General features: G+C 39.4%; 2 protein-coding genes and 1 long non-coding RNA gene across 4 annotated transcripts; 1 reads left to right on the top strand and 2 right to left on the bottom strand.

Moving 5' to 3' along the window:
• The first annotated feature begins 1,099 nt into the window (after positions 1-1,099).
• On the top strand, positions 1,100-8,424 carry c9 (complement component 9). Of its 2 annotated transcripts, XM_031317621.2 has the most exons (12): positions 1,100-1,364; positions 1,445-1,535; positions 2,422-2,572; positions 3,266-3,407; positions 4,398-4,536; positions 4,715-4,892; positions 4,941-5,068; positions 5,225-5,465; positions 5,579-5,698; positions 6,853-7,028; positions 7,681-7,915; positions 8,029-8,294. In XM_031317621.2, the coding sequence occupies exons 1-12, from the start codon at positions 1,291-1,293 to the stop codon at positions 8,184-8,186; spliced, it is 1,833 nt and encodes a 610-aa protein (XP_031173481.1). In that variant the 5' UTR covers positions 1,100-1,290; the 3' UTR covers positions 8,187-8,294. The 2 variants fall into 2 exon arrangements, with proteins under 2 accessions (XP_031173481.1, XP_031173480.1); XM_031317620.2 differs by having other exon boundaries at positions 4,715-5,068; positions 8,029-8,424.
• LOC118493067 lies at positions 8,067-8,622 on the bottom strand. The gene is made up of 2 exons (XR_004895016.1): positions 8,290-8,622; positions 8,067-8,240 (listed from the first exon to the last, which is right to left on the bottom strand). It is a non-coding gene; the product is annotated as an uncharacterized LOC118493067 (long non-coding RNA).
• A 6,907-nt stretch (positions 8,623-15,529) lies between these two features.
• Positions 15,530-17,674, bottom strand: gas1b (growth arrest-specific 1b). Its single transcript, XM_031317622.2, has one exon. It carries the CDS (start codon positions 17,243-17,245, stop codon positions 16,469-16,471), a length of 777 nt encoding a protein of 258 aa, XP_031173482.1. The 5' UTR covers positions 17,246-17,674; the 3' UTR covers positions 15,530-16,468.
• Positions 17,675-18,747: the final 1,073 nt, after the last annotated feature.

Here is an 18,747-nt window from a genome sequence, read left to right on the forward strand (position 1 = left end):
ACATGAATCCAACATATTATTTGCAAATATAAATCAGCCTATTTGTGAAAAAAAACAACATCACATTATCGATAGGCTTACTGGCCTATAGGTAAGGGATTCACTAAGGTAGCCGTCCACATCTACAGTTCATCCTAAGGATTCATTGTGCCAAATTTATGTTTACCATTAAAAGATGATTAATAAAACCATGCCAACAATTATTATTGTAATAGCTTAGTATTATTTGCACTAAAAAGGTATATAAGGTGTATAAAGGCTTTAGGCTGCCTTAGGCCCAGTTTATCATGCAACTTAATTGTATACAATATATGTAGAAGGGGGTCCCTGATCCGTCTTTCTTACAGTTAAGGGGTCCTTGGCTTAAAAAACTTTGAAGACTCCTGCTTTAAGAAACATAAGCATTACAATATGTGTTTACCATACGTGTCTGTTATAGAGTCAAGTTGGAGTGTAAATGTTTTTTTGTTTTTTTGCTTTTAGTAGTTTCAACCATAAGCACACTTGGACCATAAAAGGTTCTTTCAGGTCCAATTCTGTGGCTGGTTCAGATGAGTTTTATTAACTGCGCAGTGAAGACAGAAGCTCACAACAAGCTGTAGAATTCTCTGACCAAAGTGAGATTTTAGCCAGAGTTTTATACACTGAGTTATAGGAAACACCTAACAAAAGGAGTGGAATGAGCTAAGCTAAGTCTATGAGAAGACACTTAACTCATAAGTCTGTCTGAGTAGATTTACATAGGCTCAACATATGTCTGTTTCATAAAGGAAAAAGGTGCTTTGATTAGTTAAGGTGGGACTCTCAACAAAATGTCTCACTCATAGAGATGGTTCAACACAAAACTAGAAAAAGGCATTCACTTAATTACATCAGGATACACTGAATCTGTTGATCAAATTAAAATAGTTTCAGCAAGGAGATAAAGGACAGGAAAGACAGTAAGAGGATAAGATAACTAATACTATTGGGTAATACATTTTCTTCTACAGCACTCAACTAAAAAACAGTTCACAGTTATATAACAGTTTTGCAGAGATGATGAGAAGAAATGAATCATCACTTTAAAAGATTATTATGTTTTTGTGTGATTATGATGTAACACTTTAAACTCTGGTTTTGGAGTTTACCCAGCACTAAATCAACATTGCTGCCCCTAAAAAAACAACCTATTGACTTCAAAGATGACAGCGTGGTCCCTTTGCATTGACTAATCATTGACAGAGACGTGGCTTAAAAGTTTTAATAGGGACAGACACACAACACCATTTGTCTCTTCAAAGGTTCATCATGAGGATTGAAGTCGCTCTCCAGCTGGGCTTCTGTGGCCTGTGTCTAACACTGGCGCTTGTTGGAGAAGGAATGTATGTATATTTTACACTAAGGATTACATAGTACTAAGGAAGATACAAAGTTGCATCATCACTTAATATGTGCATTTTAGGGGAGTGGAACTTCCTGATCCGCCACCAGTAAATTGTGTTTGGAGCCGCTGGTCAGCGTGGAGTCCTTGTGATCCTTGCACGAAAACCAGAGTGAGTCCATTAAAACTGTAGTCAGTGAGAACTCAACTTTCAACTATCACAATACTGTACTAGCTAGCATGTGACAAACTGTACTGCTCGTATGTACGTATTTTGACAAAATTGAGTTACGTCCCAAATCTGACTTTCCCAGAAATTTTGTAATTTGGAGGGGAAACTATACAGGATTTGAATTTGAAAGATCTAGAAAACCGAGGTAAAAACCAAAGTGACTGCACTCTGGCTTGTTACAGCAAGCTGTTGACATAGCCTTTGCTAAAGCTAATTCAACTTAGGAGCTTTAGATAACAGAATAATTTACTGCGCTATTTCCTGTAATTAAAAAAATCTAAATTTTGATTCTCCAACAACTTAGTAATTGAGTTTGTTAAAAAAAATTATAAATAAATACAGCAGTCACAAAATCTGATCTTAATGGAAAAAAGTAGCCTAACACCCGATTCTGCTAACCTAACTTTAAGCTCAGCAGAGTTTCAGTAACTATCGTCTCTGCTGCCCCCCCAACACTAGTGGAAGTCATGCTTTTTGATGTGGTTAAGCTACCTGTAAAGCCCATATTTAAATGTATTTAATTAAAGATTATAACTCGCTTATTAGTTCAAATGGACAAGACGGCTGAAAAAGAACCAAGAAGCCATTTTGTTTGTAGATACTGAATTTTCCCTGTGCCCTTCAGATTGTCCAAACATAAAGTGCGGTATGAGTTTTATGTAGGCTAAGTTCTGTGACATTCAGCCTAAAAAAAACCCATAAAATTAATTGTTTTCAAATCATATATCTGTTACACAGGGCCTTAAACTTCAAACCCTTGTTTCTCTGTTAAAAAAAAGTAAACAGTAGATGCTTAACAAAGTGTGATGTCATGTGTGATCCTCAGAGACGTTCGCGAAGTGTAGAAGTGTTCAGCCAGTTTGGTGGTGTGTCCTGCGAGGGATCACTGGGGGACAGGGAGTTCTGTAGAACAGATGCTAGATGTGACCTACCGCCTCCTCCTGCATGCTCCGACACAGAGTTCCAGTGCGAGTCAGGTACTTCAGCTTCTTTTAACCCTTTGAGTTGTCTTCCATTTGACCATGCACTTGTCGTCCTCCCGGGTCAAATGAAAATCAACACTTTTTCTGACGTTTTTGTCTTTTTTTTCCCTGATACTTTTGGTGTTTTTTTTCAATGTTTTTGACGCTTTTTTTTATGTTTAGCGCTTCTTTTCACTACCATGTACTGTATAAACACCACTAACACCGACTTATTACCACTAGTTTTATGCTTATTTTTGAAATTCATGGTCAATACACCTCATTAATAGGAAATTATACCTGATCCTTGAGTTAAAAAAGCTAAATATTATGAATTATTTAGACTAATATTAAAGGAAGGTTAATCACAGACTGGTATATGTCAACGTTCAGTGAGGATACTGTTTCGAAACATTTAAAAAAAACTTTCAAATGCTAAAAAATTTAGTAAAACAACCAAAATGTAATGAAAGTGGAGATCCAATCTTTTGTTGTACTTGCGAAGCATGTTGTATGGAATCATCTGAGTTATTTTTGGGTAATTACAATTAGGTATAGTTAAAAAGAAACCCAGATTTCTGATATATATATATACATTTTGAAAGTGGGACAAATTTGACCCAAAGACAACAAAAGGGTTAAGTCGCCTACAGTACCTTTGTCTTCATTATATTTGGCTCTATCAGTTTAACCCCCATCTTTACACAGGTTCATGCATCAAGAAGAGATTAATGTGCAACGGGGACTACGACTGTGAGGATGGATCAGACGAGGACTGTGATCCTCTGCGTAAACCCTGTGGTCTGTTAGTCCTGGATAGCAATGAGCAAGGCAGGACAGCAGGATACGGGTAAGAGTGAGTCATTAAAGAGCTAATTAAGTTGGGATCAATGTGTCAATATACAGTAAAATGGAGGCTTTGTCACAGTGGAGAGCACTTACATCAGGATAAGATAAGATAAAATAAGATAAGATAGACTTTATTAATCCCACACTGGGGAAATTCCTTTGTTACAGCAGCTCAAAAGAAAAATTCACACACATCAGAATAACACCAATACACGTTAAATAGACATAGGAAACATATACAGAAAGTATATAAGAAATAGAAAAAAATAAAATTAGTTATAATAATAATAGTAATAATACAAACGTATTTACACTATAAACACCCGTATATTTACATATACAGTATATATATACACAGATATACAGATGAGTAATGTGCGGCTGAATAGAATTGACATATTGCACAGTGGGAGGTGACACAGAGTAATAAATAAATAAATATGCATAGTGCAGAATATTGTCCAGTGATGGCTCATATAGCAGAATCAGCTAGCAGTGCTACATTATAATGGCATATTGGCCCATTCACAGTGACCATACGGAACAAATACTAATCAAAGCAGTATTCAGAGGAGATACTTTCTTTATGTATCTGAATGTTGTTTATAACAATAAAAATGATCTGTTTTGTACTCTAATAATAGTTCCAAGAATAGTTTGACATTGTGAGAACTACGTTGGGTCACTCTCTTGCCGAGTTAGATGAGAACATCAATACCACTCTCTGCCTGAAGGTGAACAATGAAGCTAGCTCCACGAGACAATTAACTTAGCTTAGCATAAAAAAACTGTAAGCAGGTGCTGAAAATGTCTAAAAGGTTAAAAAAAAAAAGTCTCCTATAAGGTTTTTCAAAATGTCAGACTATTCCTTCAAGTATAATTATCGTAATAGAACCTGTACATGGGTAGGAAACTCAAGTACTACTCAAACTTTTTGAGTAGGCATAATACTGTATATAATGTAAAAGTGGCCACTGTGTCCATGCACCAGAATCAACATCTTGGGTGTAGATCCTCGAATGAACCCCTTCAACAATGATTACTTCAATGGAAGGTGTGATCGAGTGAGGAATCCAAACACTCAGACGTATGACAGGCTTCCCTGGAATGTTGGTGTGCTCAACTATGAGGTTAGCTAAAACAATTTCTCCAATTTTATCCTAAGGATGTATTAATGTGTGTGTGTGTGTGTGTGTGTGTGTGTGTGTGTGTGTGTGTGTGTGTGTAAAATGATGATGAATACAGTATGTCAGTGAGGGTCCTGAAAAGTCGGTCTTCCCTCAACACTCGTGCTCCCTGTCTTTGCAGACTTTAGTGGAAGAAACCACCTCTAGAGAAATCTATGAAGACACAGACAGCCTCCTGAAGGAGATTCTGACGGAGATGACTAACAAACTTGATGTTGGACTTTCCTTCAAATTCAGCCCAACTGAGAAGTCCATGTCACAGTCAACTGCACCTTCAACTTCAGATGCAACTGGACCTTCAACTTCAGATGCAACTTCAGATGCAACTGGACCTTCAACTTCAGATGCAACTTCAGATGCAACTGGACCTTCAACTTCAGATGCAACTGGACCTTCAACTTCAACTTTGGGTTTAGAGGCTGGATTCCAGAAGAAAACGATCATTAAGGAGCTTTCAGAGTACACCAAAATTAAGGTAAATGTCAGCCAGCGACAAGTAATCCCATTGCAATTTATAAATAGTTCTTAACATACATAGCAACATTAACTAAACTAAAAAAACGTTGTGAAGCCAATCTCAGATAGATCCATGCCATATGCGTTTACTCATTCTTCTCTCCTGCACACTCAGAACAAGAGCTTTATGCGGGTGAAGGGCAAAGTACAACTGAGCACCTACAGGATGCGTTCCCGTGAGCTCAAAACAGCCGATGAGTTCTTGGCGCATGTCAAATATTTGCCTTTGCAGTATGAGAAGGGTATTTATTTTGCCTTCCTGGAGGACTACGGAACTCACTACACCAAAAACGGGAAGACTGGCGGCGAATATGAGTTGGTCTATGTTCTCAACCAGGACACCATAAAAACAAAAAGTATGTGTCTCTTTTCAAACGTAGTGGTTCTGAAGTTCCTTTTCTCAATCACAATGTTGACTGAATTGTAAAGTATATAAGCACTGATCCTCCATACTCCATGATTCTTGCAGATCTGACAGAGAGAACTGTTCAAGACTGCGTTAAAGTCGGCATCACAGCAGACTTCCAAAGCTTAGTTGATGGCCACGTGAAAAAAGACAACTGTAAAGATGTAACAAATAAAAACCAAGGTGAGCTTTCCCTGTTTCACCTGATCACACTAATATTTAAAGGATATGTGCAGAGTTTTGAAGTCTAGTCTCAGACAGAAAATCATTCATTTACAAATAGAGAATACATTACAGATGTATTGTTGCATTTCAAGTGTTGCATATGATAACTTAGCCTACTTTGGATGTCTGGTGAGCTAAACCGGGTAATGTTATCGCTGTCACTGTGTCACGAGCCAATTGCATTAAGAGATTGTTGTAGCAACCAACGTAATAATAACTTAGATTAATATAGCGAATTATGTGAAACCCATGGACGCTTTACACAAGTAACGTTACAGGGGGACAAAGGAAAAGAAAATAGAAAGCGAACACAAACATGGACTAAAAGGAAAATGTCTACGCTAAATGAAAGGGGGTCGTAATTTAATGTCGGCTACTGACGTACAACCACGTCGCGCACTGTAAAGCTATTTATGAATGAAATAGACATATTACATACCTGAGGGCCAATTCTAGGTCGGTTTTGAATCATTTACAATCCCGTAATTGTCTCCATCTGTTAAAAGCCCGACCGAGTGTGACTCACGTTATCGCCCGTCGTCTTTCCCTTTCCCTTTTAGCTTTTAGTTGTTCTTCGTTTAATTTCCTTCTTTCCTGTGATGGCCCTTCCCCAGTTTCAGCCATAACTACAACAGATAACTTCTAAAATAAAATAAAAATACAATTAGGCCTATATAAAGAAATCTCCTGCTTCCTATTACCTGGCATACGCTAACATAGGCTTTTCTGGTGTTACAAAGAAATCTGTGACCCTTCAGAATGTGTTACTGTAGCGCCGTCTACATGCCGTAAATCATTCTGTGACTTTGCGGGGAAAACCGAACCCGGGCAGACGCCTTACTAAAAACTATATAAAAAAAAGCGTTAGTCTCGTTTGCTGTTACAGGTCATTTAAGACCATTGTATGAAAAATGACATAGCTTTAGAAACATGAAAAAGTTACATATCGTCACTTTAAGTTAGACTTGCAAAGATCCGAACCTAACCACCAAAACCAAACCTCTCTTTTCTTATGAGGACATTGTGCACTGATATTGTGATGTGTATGAGTAAGGTTTCAGTATGTATGAAATGTGGAAAGTCATCAAAGTTTTCCCCTGGTGCTTAAACAGGTGATACTGACGGAAAAGCAGTGGTGGACAAGGTGCTGACAACAGTCAAAGGAGGTACTCTACAAAGTGCTGTTAGTATGAGGGCTCAACTGAATAAGGAAGGGGTGATGGACATCGCTACCTATCAGGAATGGGCCCGGAGCATCACTGAGGCCCCTGCGCTGCTCACCAGTGAGGTACCTATGATAGATTGGCAAAATGAAGCTGTAAATACATCATGATAGGTGTCGTGTTTTTAACAATACTAGTGGCATGGCATTGTCAGTCCACCACTTTGGTCCAGACCAAAATACCGCAACCACAATATAGATTTCCATGAAGTTTTGTACAGACATTCATGCTGTCCAGAGGATAAATCCTAATGACTTTAGTGATCCTCTGACTTTTCCCCTAGCGTCACCAAAAGGTCAAAGTTTTCACTTATGATGTGAATATCTCAACATCTACTCGATTAATTGGCACAAAATCCGTCAGATATTTACACCACTATGAGGTAGACATCTGATGTTTTTAGTGAAAATTCTCAACAGCTATTGGATGGATTTCCATGAGATTTGGTACAGACATTCATCTTATGCGCCCAATAAAGATGGTAAACACGGTAAAAAGTATACCTCCTAAACATTAGCATTGTGAGCATGTTTGCATGCTGACATTAGCATTTAGCTCAAAGCACTGCTGCGCCTAAGTACAGCCTCTCAGAGCCACTATAGCTGTAGACTCATGTCATAAGACATGAGGCAAAAGAAAGATGTGATATCATGTTTCTGTTTTCATATTCCGGCAAGTGAAATGGTGCACCTATTCTGATTTTTTTTCATCTGACAGCCAGAGCCCATCTATATGTTAGTTCCACTGGATATGCCAGACGCTAACACCAGGATATCCAACCTGAAGCAGGCCACGGCAGACTACGTGGCAGAGTATAACATCTGCAAGTGTAAGCCTTGTCATAACGGAGGCACTCTTGCTCTCCTGGATGGGCAGTGTAAGTGCATGTGCTCTTTCCTGTATGAAGGCTTGGCCTGCCAGAATTACAAGCCTGATAACACTAAAAACGCAGGTAAGAGTAAAAAGATACATCAAAACATACAATAGCCCAACATACCAACAAGGCCATTTATATCACCTTAGGTCATTTTCCTTTTGTTTGTTAATTTTGATAATGTTTTGCAGGTGCAAGGCCGACAGTTACTCAGGAAGGTAACTGGTCATGCTGGTCCAGCTGGTCCAGCTGTAGTGGAGCGAAACGTATCAGGACCCGCAGGTGTAACACAGACGGGCTCCTTGGAGCTGTGTGCAGAGGAGACACCAGGAGTGAAGAACACTGCTAAACAGATTAATTACCATGTAACAAACAATCTCTCTCTCTCTCTCTCTCTCTCTCTCTCTCTCTCTCTCTGACACACACACACACACACACACACACACACACACACACACACACACACAAAATGTTCCAAAGATAAAAAAGCCTAACATTTAATGTTGAACATTTTTGTCTGTACATGCTTAGTTAGGAGAACAGAGCCATCTTGAGGTTGGTAATGGATAAAGCAGTTCATAAAATGATTTTATGTGTAGATTGATTTCTTTTGTCTGAGCCCTCTAAGTTTTAATTTCAGCAACCTAAAGTTGCTCTATTTCGTTACAATAAAGCAAAATTAAAACCAAGTTCTTCAAATAATTTCAATCAAAAGTCTATGCTGTCTTTTACAGCCCACAGATTCCTGCACACAAAAAAGAGCATGTCCTGTTTAATCATTTATAAGTCTTACATGTAGAGCCAAAAGAACTTTGACTACAAACAATGCTGTGTCTTTCCACTTTGGTTGAGTTAAAAAAGCGTTGGCTAAAGTATGTATTAATGGGCTAATAACTCATCTTTGAAAGCATGAACACTTTCCAGCTGGCTGTGCTGTGTAAATGAGAACCAGATGAGTAGAAGCAGCATGGAGAGAGAACTGACAGAGGCCAACTAGAGATTAAGGTGCTGGACATAAACACAACATAAAGGAAGACATTATATGTGCATTCTATTTTTTTTATTTACCCATAAATGTGATGATGATTTTCAATTCTGGTGTAATCTAGGAACAGGGGTTTGAGTCGCTTTTCTGTGGAAGACGCTTCATATGGAACTCTTCAAGTGGAAAAAAAACAAACACCATTATACATGTTTTCTTTTTCACACAAGGCTATCTATTAGTGCCAATGCAAATTATGAGGGACAACAAAAATCATCACATATAAAACTGTTTATCTGCTTTAATTAAACTGAATTTCTGTGATGGTCAAGGGACTAATCATTCAAGTCATTAAAACAAGTCTAATGACAGCAATAACTTTAAGATGAAGATACATATTTTGAATGTGTGTCTTGGATTTACATGGAGAGACAAATACCAAATAATAGGCCCTTTGAGATGTCACAGTAGGAAAAGCCCCGGTGTAAATAATATCACTGCTGAGGAAAAAAAAGGTCTACTAAAATCATTACCATGGGGTTACTACTTTCATGCTTGTGGAGTTGCTATCACAATGGGCAAAAAGGTTGACCGTCATATTTGGTTAGCTTAAAAGCCTTTGATTCCCATGTTTGCTCATGGATTTAGTCACCTAAGGATTTCGTCATTTAGCAGCAGCAATGCAAGAATGACTTGAGATCCTCGTGCCAGAGAAGGCCTTGTTAAGCAAACAGCAGTTGAGTGTATACTGCTCCAGCCTTGCACAATATTTAGGAATGTGCACGGACCTGTAAAAGAAAAAAAGAAAAGTATGCTTTTTCTATTTTCTTTTCGGCCAATTTTAGAGGAAGACTTTTTCTAAAAGGGGTTGTTTTTGGACACTTGTATTCAATCCGATAGATCCTGATTGAACATGTCAAACACTGGACAAAGCAAATAACTGATAGTGAACTCTAAATATGTTTAAATCCCTTTAACAGATTTTAATAAAATCCTTCTGAAAGGAAACAAAGCACATACTAATACAATGTCTGAGAGTTGAGTCTTGGATAGAGTATAGGGCTTTGTGATTTTTTCTTCTTTTTTTTTTATATGACCTGAACAGCTTTGGTCCTTCTCATCTGACATTTTTTATGACTTCTTCTTCCTCTCTCAGTAACATTTCTGTGAATATCGCTTCCTGTCATCACTTAAATAGAGAGGAGTTAAAGTCCATAAGATTGTGTGTGTGTGTGTGTGTGTGTGTGTGTGTGTGTGCGTGTGCGTGGAGGGGGAGGGGGGGGGGGGGGTGATGAATGCATACTTGAGAGGTAACCACTGGGGGTGGTACCCCCTGGCCTTTGGGATGTCAGCATAATGGAGTAAAACTTTGGGACCTTATTGAGCTCCAGGGAGACCCCATTCACTCCGGACGGCAACCCAGCCTCAAGCCATTATCTTAGTCTAAAATGTTTTGTTCTTTCTGCAGCCTTCGACAGAACACTTAGCACAAAATAATGAACCCCTCTTCATCGATAGACTTCCCAATTCTCTTTTTACTAATTTTACTCATATACTGAGTAACAACATTGAACATTTAAAAGATTAAATGAGAAACCTCAAAAGCAGAAGTTTGTGACACCTAGGCATATAATATAGGTTATATTTCAAATATACTCCATTAAGTGGAAACACATTTGCCATTTGGGAATATGTGCGATCGCAAATCGATTCTAACTAGAAGATTTTGTGAGTAGAAACATCTTCATAGCCAAATGCAAGACTTACATCTTGTGTTAAACATTCCGACATAGATGACATTAAAAACACATTTTTGTATTGTTTGTATTGTAGATACTTTTCAAATCTCAAACAGGTTCAGAGAAAAAAACGTGTTGGCAAACAGAGAACATGCAGATCACTTCACTTCACAAAATTTTTTACTTTGCAGCTTGTTGCTCACAAGCTACAAAATGAACTCAAGATTTGCTTTCAAAATGCGTACCATTGTTGCTTCATCTCATAAACATATAGTCCTCACAAGAGGTAAGGGATATTTCTTTTTTTTTTTTTAACAAAAGCCCTTAGAAGGGTGTGAAAGGAGCCCCTTCGCACTCCTAAACGCCTGGACACAGTTGGAGGCGCCCCCTCCCCACTTCCCTGGGTCACTAAAGGCATTGAAGTTTTAGAGGGCTGCTACGGCGGATTACTCCACACAGCTGTCCCAGCACCGTGGAAATGAAGTTATGCCCCTTGTCAGCTATGTTTTGTGTCCCCCCCCCCCCTCGTCCTGTTCTTCTCTCACTCCGTAAAACTTTGCACCACTGCTCTTTGGCTGCAGGAGGGGGGAGGCAACAAAAGGACAAGTCCTATCCAGCCATGGCAGTGTAGAGGAAACTGATTGGTTGATTAAATATTCTCTCTTTGCATCATTATTCAGATAGGCTAGAAATCCCTGACATTCAACCCAGCACAGCCCCTCTCTCTCCCATAGCCTTCCCTTCCCCCATTAACCCTCAATCATAAATCAACCCCTCCTCCACCTTTCCCACCTCTAAAAAACTCAGAGTACTGCCTTCCTCAAGTCCACCCCCCAACCTCCAATTATTTTGGGTCACTGGGTTGTTTTTTTTCCCACTACACTTTGCTTTTGCTAAGTTTGTTTATTTTGGTCAAAACTGAACTGTAATTCAAGTCTAGCAACATGATAAAAAGTTTAAATGAGAGTATAACACCATACTCCTTTCAGAAAATAAAGATGGATTAACAAGCAATAAAACTCACCCTTGCTGAATTCAATATACTCCGAAGTTTCGCTGCTACAGCCGGACTTTGTCTGGGACTAGTAGCTCATGGTGGCTAATGTTAGCTTATATTGCTGTGTTACTGATACACTATTTTCATCGCATCTCACAGATAAGACATTTCAATGGTTCCTTTGGACAGTGATGGGGAATTTGGTATCTCTTGCGGCACAGTGGTCGCTGTTCTGCAAAGGTTATACAGCCTCGCTTCAAGACATTGAGCATTAAAGTGTACCACAGTCGCCAAATATATAAACTTAGCACAAAAAGTAAGGAAATTTGTGTTTGGTAGATTATTTCTCTGTGGTAACAATGCTTTTTGGCAATAACTCTTATACCGTTGGAAAGCCTGTTTAGTTCCCTTTCAAATGGTGCCCCATTTGTAAGGAACATGCATTTATGGGATGAGCAGCAGCGCTGAGTATGTGGGTTGCGCCCATGAAAAAATTGCCAAATCTTCTCTCCCAATGCCAAATAGGTTATTCTGCCATTGACTCGTTTGGTGTTTGGTGGATTGGATGATTGAAGTTTGAAGAAACAAGACATATTGGCAATTTAACAATTTATTCATTTCACAAATAGGAGCCTCAGTAGCATGTGGAAGAACCATACACAGCCATAACAGCCTGGCACCTCCTCCTCATGCTGGTCACCAGCCTGGTCACACACTGCTGTGGGATGGCATCCCATTCTTCAACCAGCATTTGTCGCAAGTCAGCCAACGTGGTTGTGTTGGTCACTCTGGCACGAACAGCACGCCCAAGCTGATCCCACAAGTGTTCATTGGGGTTGAGGTCAGGACTCTGGCAGGCCATTCCATCCTCTCCACTCCCACATTCTGGAGGTAGTCTCTGATAAACCCCACCCTGTGGAGGCGAGCGTTGTCATCTTGGAGGATAGAGTTCGTTGAGAGAGTGCCACTGGTTGCAGAATCTCATCTCTAAATCAGGCACCTGATTGGCAGCACCTGGGGGTACCAGAAGCTCAAAACAAGTGTCAGTAGCAACAGCTAAATAACCTGTTTGGCAATGGCAGAAAAGATTTGGCAAATTTTTCATGGGCGCAACCCACATACTCAGCGCTGCTGCTCATCTCACAAATGCATGTTCCTTACAAATGGGGCACCATTTGAAAGGGAACTAAACAGGCTTTCCAACGGTATAAGATTTATTGCCAAAAAGCATTGGTACCACAGAGAAATAATCTACCAAACACAAATTTCCTTACTGTTTGTGCTAAGTTTATATGGGATGGTGTTTGTTTTTCTTTTACAGCTGGTATAATTTGTAGAACCGCAGCTGGTGGCCAAACCAGATACTGAGGGCTACTTTTGATTTTGACCCCCCCCCTTTGTTCAGGGACACATTATTCCATTTCTGTTAGTCACATGTCTGTGAACATTGTTCAGTTTATGTCTTAGTTGTTAAATCTTTTAATGTCCATACAAATATTTGCATATGTTAAGTTAGCTTAAAATATAAAAGCAGGTGAAAGTGACAGGACGTTTCTTTTTTTGCTGAGTATATGTCACAACACCTTCAATATCCATTAGATTATTAATCTACTACTTGCATGAAAGTCAATTGTGTATCTATAGTATCTGACTAAGTAAGATGCCTCACTCAGCTTTTTGCCAATTTCTACTGGTTCAAAAAGGGATGAGAGTTGCAGTTTTATCTTCAGTTGAGAAAACCAGCTCAGTATCAAGGTCCATAGCTGTTCCCAAGGTCAAGACTGACCTGTGAGCCTCATATACAAGGTTTCCAATTCATGATTACTTGTAGGATTTGCAGAAAACCCAACTATCACTTCTGATACTTAAGTATTACCCTCTTTCTGTTATTACTCCATCTCACTTTGAGCCACATAAATTGGACGTGAGAACAAATGAATTAAAAGGCAGTTCTCTTGTTTGTAAGATTGGCAGTTTCAAAATAGGCTCAACAAGAAAAAGTCTGTCTGGCAAATGAGCAGTTTTAAAAATGTTTTGCAAAGTTCCACTGGGATTTTAAGAAGGATGGAGTTACTGCATTGCCAGTGCGCTTACCTAACTGAAGAACAGTGTCTGACATCAATAATAATAATCATAATCATAATAATGAGTACTATACACATTACGCCACTGGCCAATAAAGAGAATATATTGTCGACAAAATCTAGCCAAAGTGAGGCTGCCTGTTTGCCTTTGCTTAGTGTAACCAAGACGAAGAAGGGTTCAGGGCGGGGCAGAGGGGAGGTTGGCCAAGCAACAGTTTGAGTTATGATGAGGCAATTTTAATGATGTTCTGGTCGATGCACCAAAAGCCCCAGTTGACTCTTTTCTGTTTCGGCATGGAGAAGAAAACATTCCTATTTTTCTCTGGTGCCAAAAGTTAATTGAAAACATTTCAGGGCAAAGTATGGTCTGGGGCCCCCATATGATTCTCATCCCTTCATTATCCTCAACAATGATAAAAAGGCATTACAATTATTAATGGTTGGAGCAGAGGCCTTCACTCTTAAAGTGACAGTGGCAGGCTTTTGCTTCTCATAACAAAGGCCCAGAAATGCTTTCCCCACATCACTTTGTTGGTATTTTTTCACTGCCATTGTAGGATTTATTATTTTCTTTCTAAGACAGTTTAAAGCCTAATGATAGCTCATGTTTTTCAGAGTAAAGTCATACATAATGAAGAGTTCCAAACTATGATAAAGATCCTCAAAGCTTCAGAGAGAAGTTAGAGAAGACCACATCTAATTGTAAGAGAACTAACTTTTGCACAAAAGAATGTATCAGCAGGAGTTAGACTGAGCAATAAAGCTGAACTTTCTCACATAACTCCTCTGTCTTCCTCTGGGATAGCTGTCTCCTCATGCTCCCCCACTCACTGAAAGGGGTGACAGAGGGAAAGAGTGAATGAAGTGCCCCCGCATTGTGCTGCTGCGCCATTGTGTATTTTGCATCTCCATAATAGAGGTGCCACTCGACTTCTCTTCCAATCAATGGGCTGGAGGGCCCATCTCTTCTCCTCAAAAAGCAACATGGCTGCTGTCAATAGTTTCAAGACCCATTATCACAGGTGAAGGAGGGGACACAGGCTTTTTTTGTTAAAGAGCTGACTGACTCATAACATCAGTCAGAGGCATGTAAACAGACACATGTACCCTGCACCATACCTGCTATCACTCATTAAAAACTGCATTATACACTAAAAACAGAAATTCTAAAATCTGACTGTCTGTGACATGGGTCTTCAAAAAAAAAAAAAAAAAAATCCAATCAACTGAAAGCACATTTGTGATGTATAAAAAGTTTTTTTCCGCAACCGCTGTCAAGAAATGTTCTGCATGTTGGAACAGATTAAAAATAATTATGGTGAGCATACTGAACTTTCGAACTGTTGTTGACCTGTAAAGCAAAAAGTCCTTTTTAGGGGATTTACAAAGAAATTTTTAAGGCCTAAACCCTATTCTGGGTTATAGAGTACACTGACACTTATTACTTAAATAATGCATCTAGTAAATAGTGAACACCAAGACCTATGACTGAGGAGGAACCGTTTTGGCTTAGGCCTCGAAGTCCAAAAGTGTTAAAACCACTTTGTTTGTGTACTCTTAGTGACATCTGGTAAATACTTGTGTTAAATGCCTTCAAAAAAAATAGTTCATTTGGTGATAGCTTTAAGCATCACCCTAGAAGATTTTGAAAAGAAAGCAAAAGTAGCAATCATGGCTAAAAGATCAGATTTTGACTTTTTCAAATTATTTCTGTAAGCCTATAATGAATCTGATGTACTTAAATTAAACAAAAAAAGAACAGAGATTACTTTAAATGAGCCATCGTTGCTCTGCACTCCTTTGATAAAAACATTAAGCCTAAAACTTAAAAAAGAAATCAAAAAAGACTCAATATTAACAGTTAAAGACAGAGCCACACTTTCAAATGAATCGTTTTAAAACTTTTCTTTATTTAATGTGCATGTACATACAGAGGAGTGTGTTCTTAATGGGCACCTAATATCTCCACTCACCCGAACACTGACATCTTTTTTTTCTCTCAGTGTGTCTTTGTAAAGACTTCTGACAAATGCACAGGGTGAGGATAAACAAACTGACCGAACAGCTCCTTGGCTCCATTTGTGCTGCAAATCCCCAAGAGGAGGAGTTTACCTTGTCTGTTTGAACAGTTTTCAAAGCTTAACACTTTATACTTTACACAAACATCCATGTTTACAAGGTCAAGTGTATCAGTCGTACAAGCTTCTTGTTTCAGAGGCATTATCTGCCCTGGGATCTTAGACACATTTTAGTGGATTACATCAACTTTGGTTTTTAATGAAGGGGTTGTGGAGAAAGTCTCTGTACAAGCTGGTGAAGAAAATTGCTCTGCTATAACAGCACGTCTCTGATATGGTCACATCATGGTGAATAAACCCAGTTTTTAAGACTTTAAGGCACCCTTAGACTAAACATTTCCCTCTGTGGTCATAACGCGGTGAAAGAGTGGGACTCACCTATTATTACAGTGCAAATCTCTTGTCACTTATAAACAAATATTTGGACAAAAATATTTTTTTTATACAATATACTGTACAATCTATCTTTAAAAAGCTGACATACAAAAAATAGGCTCCATTCAGCATTATCAGATGACTAACATTTTGTAACTGAAATATAACATGCTATGCTATTGAGTGATTTACAAACAGCATGTGTGTGTGAACATGTGCAGATGTGTAGCAGAACGTTTAGAGTTGAATTTAAAAGTCCCAAATGTTAGTTTAACGACACCAAAACGGCCATTTTTGCAGACAGATTCTTGATTTTGTTGATTCACAAAGAGCAAAACCACTGACTTTCTGGCTGCCCTCAATGGCAGCAGCTTTTTTAGATAAATTTGGTCAAAACCAAAATGGTGGTCAGGACATTTAGGACAGTCTGACAAAGTGGGGAGCCACTTGAGTTTTCCACATATTGATAATCCTCCTGGTCGATGTAATCGTCTTCAGAGTCGTCCTCAGCGTCTGAAAAGCCGCTTCCCGCGAACCTATCACTAGAATCAGAGCAGAACGTTTTCATGCTGACTTTTATATACTCGCATATGTTCCTCTCCGTGCCGTCACACACACAAGTGTCTAGCTGTTGCGCTTTCGGTATGGAGCGCATGTTGGCGATCACTCTGCGGCACCCGTCAGAGCACCTTTCCCCTCCGAAAAGTTTTCGGCAGTGATATAAATAATCCCTCATGGCAGAGCTACACGACTGGTCCATCTCGCACTGGCGCCGGGCCTCGGTGCAGCCCACGGTGCTGGTCCGCGGCAGGCACGGCTCGATGGCTTGTTTGGTGCTTCTGCAAACCGGGTCGAGGGCGCAGTCGCAGTCCTCCAAAGCCGGGCCGCTTCGGGTCAGATTGAGCTGAATGAGAGAGGATATGCAGTGGCTGGGGCACTTCTTACGGCCCCCACTGATGACAGAGGCGCAGGCATAAAGGTACTGATCATACGCGTAATGGCACTCCGGCTCTCCGTGGCACTTCAGGATGGCTTTCCAGCAGACCAGCTGACGGCTGTGGTTAGGAGATCCGACACATACACCGACGATTAGGATCAATACACTACATATCAAAACCGCTGTCCGCTCCATCAATATGGCACGACTTGCCATTTCCAGGAAGAATGGATCTTAAAAAAGTTCGACTTCATATGGGCTTCTGTAGTTCCATCGCGCTGCGTCGAAACAAGGCTACTCCTCAATGCTTTCATATCATGTCACAGTTGAGGACTTGACGTCAATGAGGCGCCAGGATGGCCATAACAAGCCAATCATTTTAAGATCTAAAAAAGTTTCAAAGTTGAGAAAAAGGTTCCAGTTTTCGCCAGTCCCAGTCCGGTTTTGGAGGCTTCACGTGCGTAGCCTTTGTGTCGTTCAGCACCCACACAGACGTGTACGTGTTTGGACTCCCCTTCCAAACTCTTCCCAAGTACCCTACCGCGATATAGCCGTGTTCCTAAAGTCACTCATCCGCTTTCAATTCCAGCCCGCATCCTCTCGAACTGCAGCAGCTTTGTGATGAAGGCTGTGGTGATGGGCTGATTAGGTTACTGCAACAACCCCCTCCGATTGGTCCGATAGACTGTTGTGATTCTGCCGTCACGCGCGGGCAGTGACGTTTTTAAACGGAGGTAAAATAAATCTTTCTGCAAAGGGTACTTTTAATTATCTTATGATAAAAAACGACTTGTAATTTCAAATTATACAGAGATTTGTTAACCCATTGTCTTTTATGAGATCACACATTACAGTTATTCTTTTTTTTATATCTATGGAGTTATTTTTCACAGCGATGAAGAAAGTATTCAGATATTTTGCTATAAAAGTATACCATAGTGTAGAAATACTCCACATGTAAAAGTAATATATCTACAATTTTACTTAAGTAAAAATACATAATTCTGAGTGTTCAAATAATGTATACTTAAAGTAACAAAAGTAAAAGTAGTTATTATGCAGAATGACTGTATATCATATTATTGAATTATAATTATTGATGCATTCATTTGTACACCACTTTAGTGTAGCAGCTGCAGCAGAGTGCCTTATTTGAATTACTTCATATACTGCCAGTAGCTTGTGCTACCCCCTTGGATCAATAAAGTCTCATCTTATTTTGTATTATTAAGCCGTAGAAAAGTCATTGTTAATTTAAGGTTTCAAAAAATGTAGGAGTAAACAGTAAAATGCCTCTAAATTGTAGTGAAGTAGAAGTATAAAGTAGCAGAAAATAGAAATACTCAAGTAAAGCACTAAAAGCTGTACTTACAGTAAGTACAGTACTACTTTGTTACTTTCCACCACAGTTTTTCTTTATAATGGTCAAAAGTAGATAGATGTTCTCCGTAGTCTTTCCATAAATCTCTTACTTTGTGTTGCACTACTATAACGTTTGGATTTCACATGATATATAGTTCAACTACTGTGGTCTCATTCTTGAATAATTGCTCATCCCTGCATTGAGACCCGTATGTAATGAGGCACAGCTTCTTTGGAAAACACTTGGATTGTGTTGCTTCCCCGCAGGGAGAGGCGACAGCTGTTATAACACATGCAGAGCTCCTGTCTTACACTTTCCACCATGAAACATAACAAGCCTTGCGTAGCTATGATAC

The sequence above is a fragment of the Sander lucioperca genome, chromosome 14 (assembly GCF_008315115.2).
Source record: "Sander lucioperca isolate FBNREF2018 chromosome 14, SLUC_FBN_1.2, whole genome shotgun sequence".
NCBI lineage: Eukaryota > Metazoa > Chordata > Actinopteri > Perciformes > Percidae > Sander > Sander lucioperca.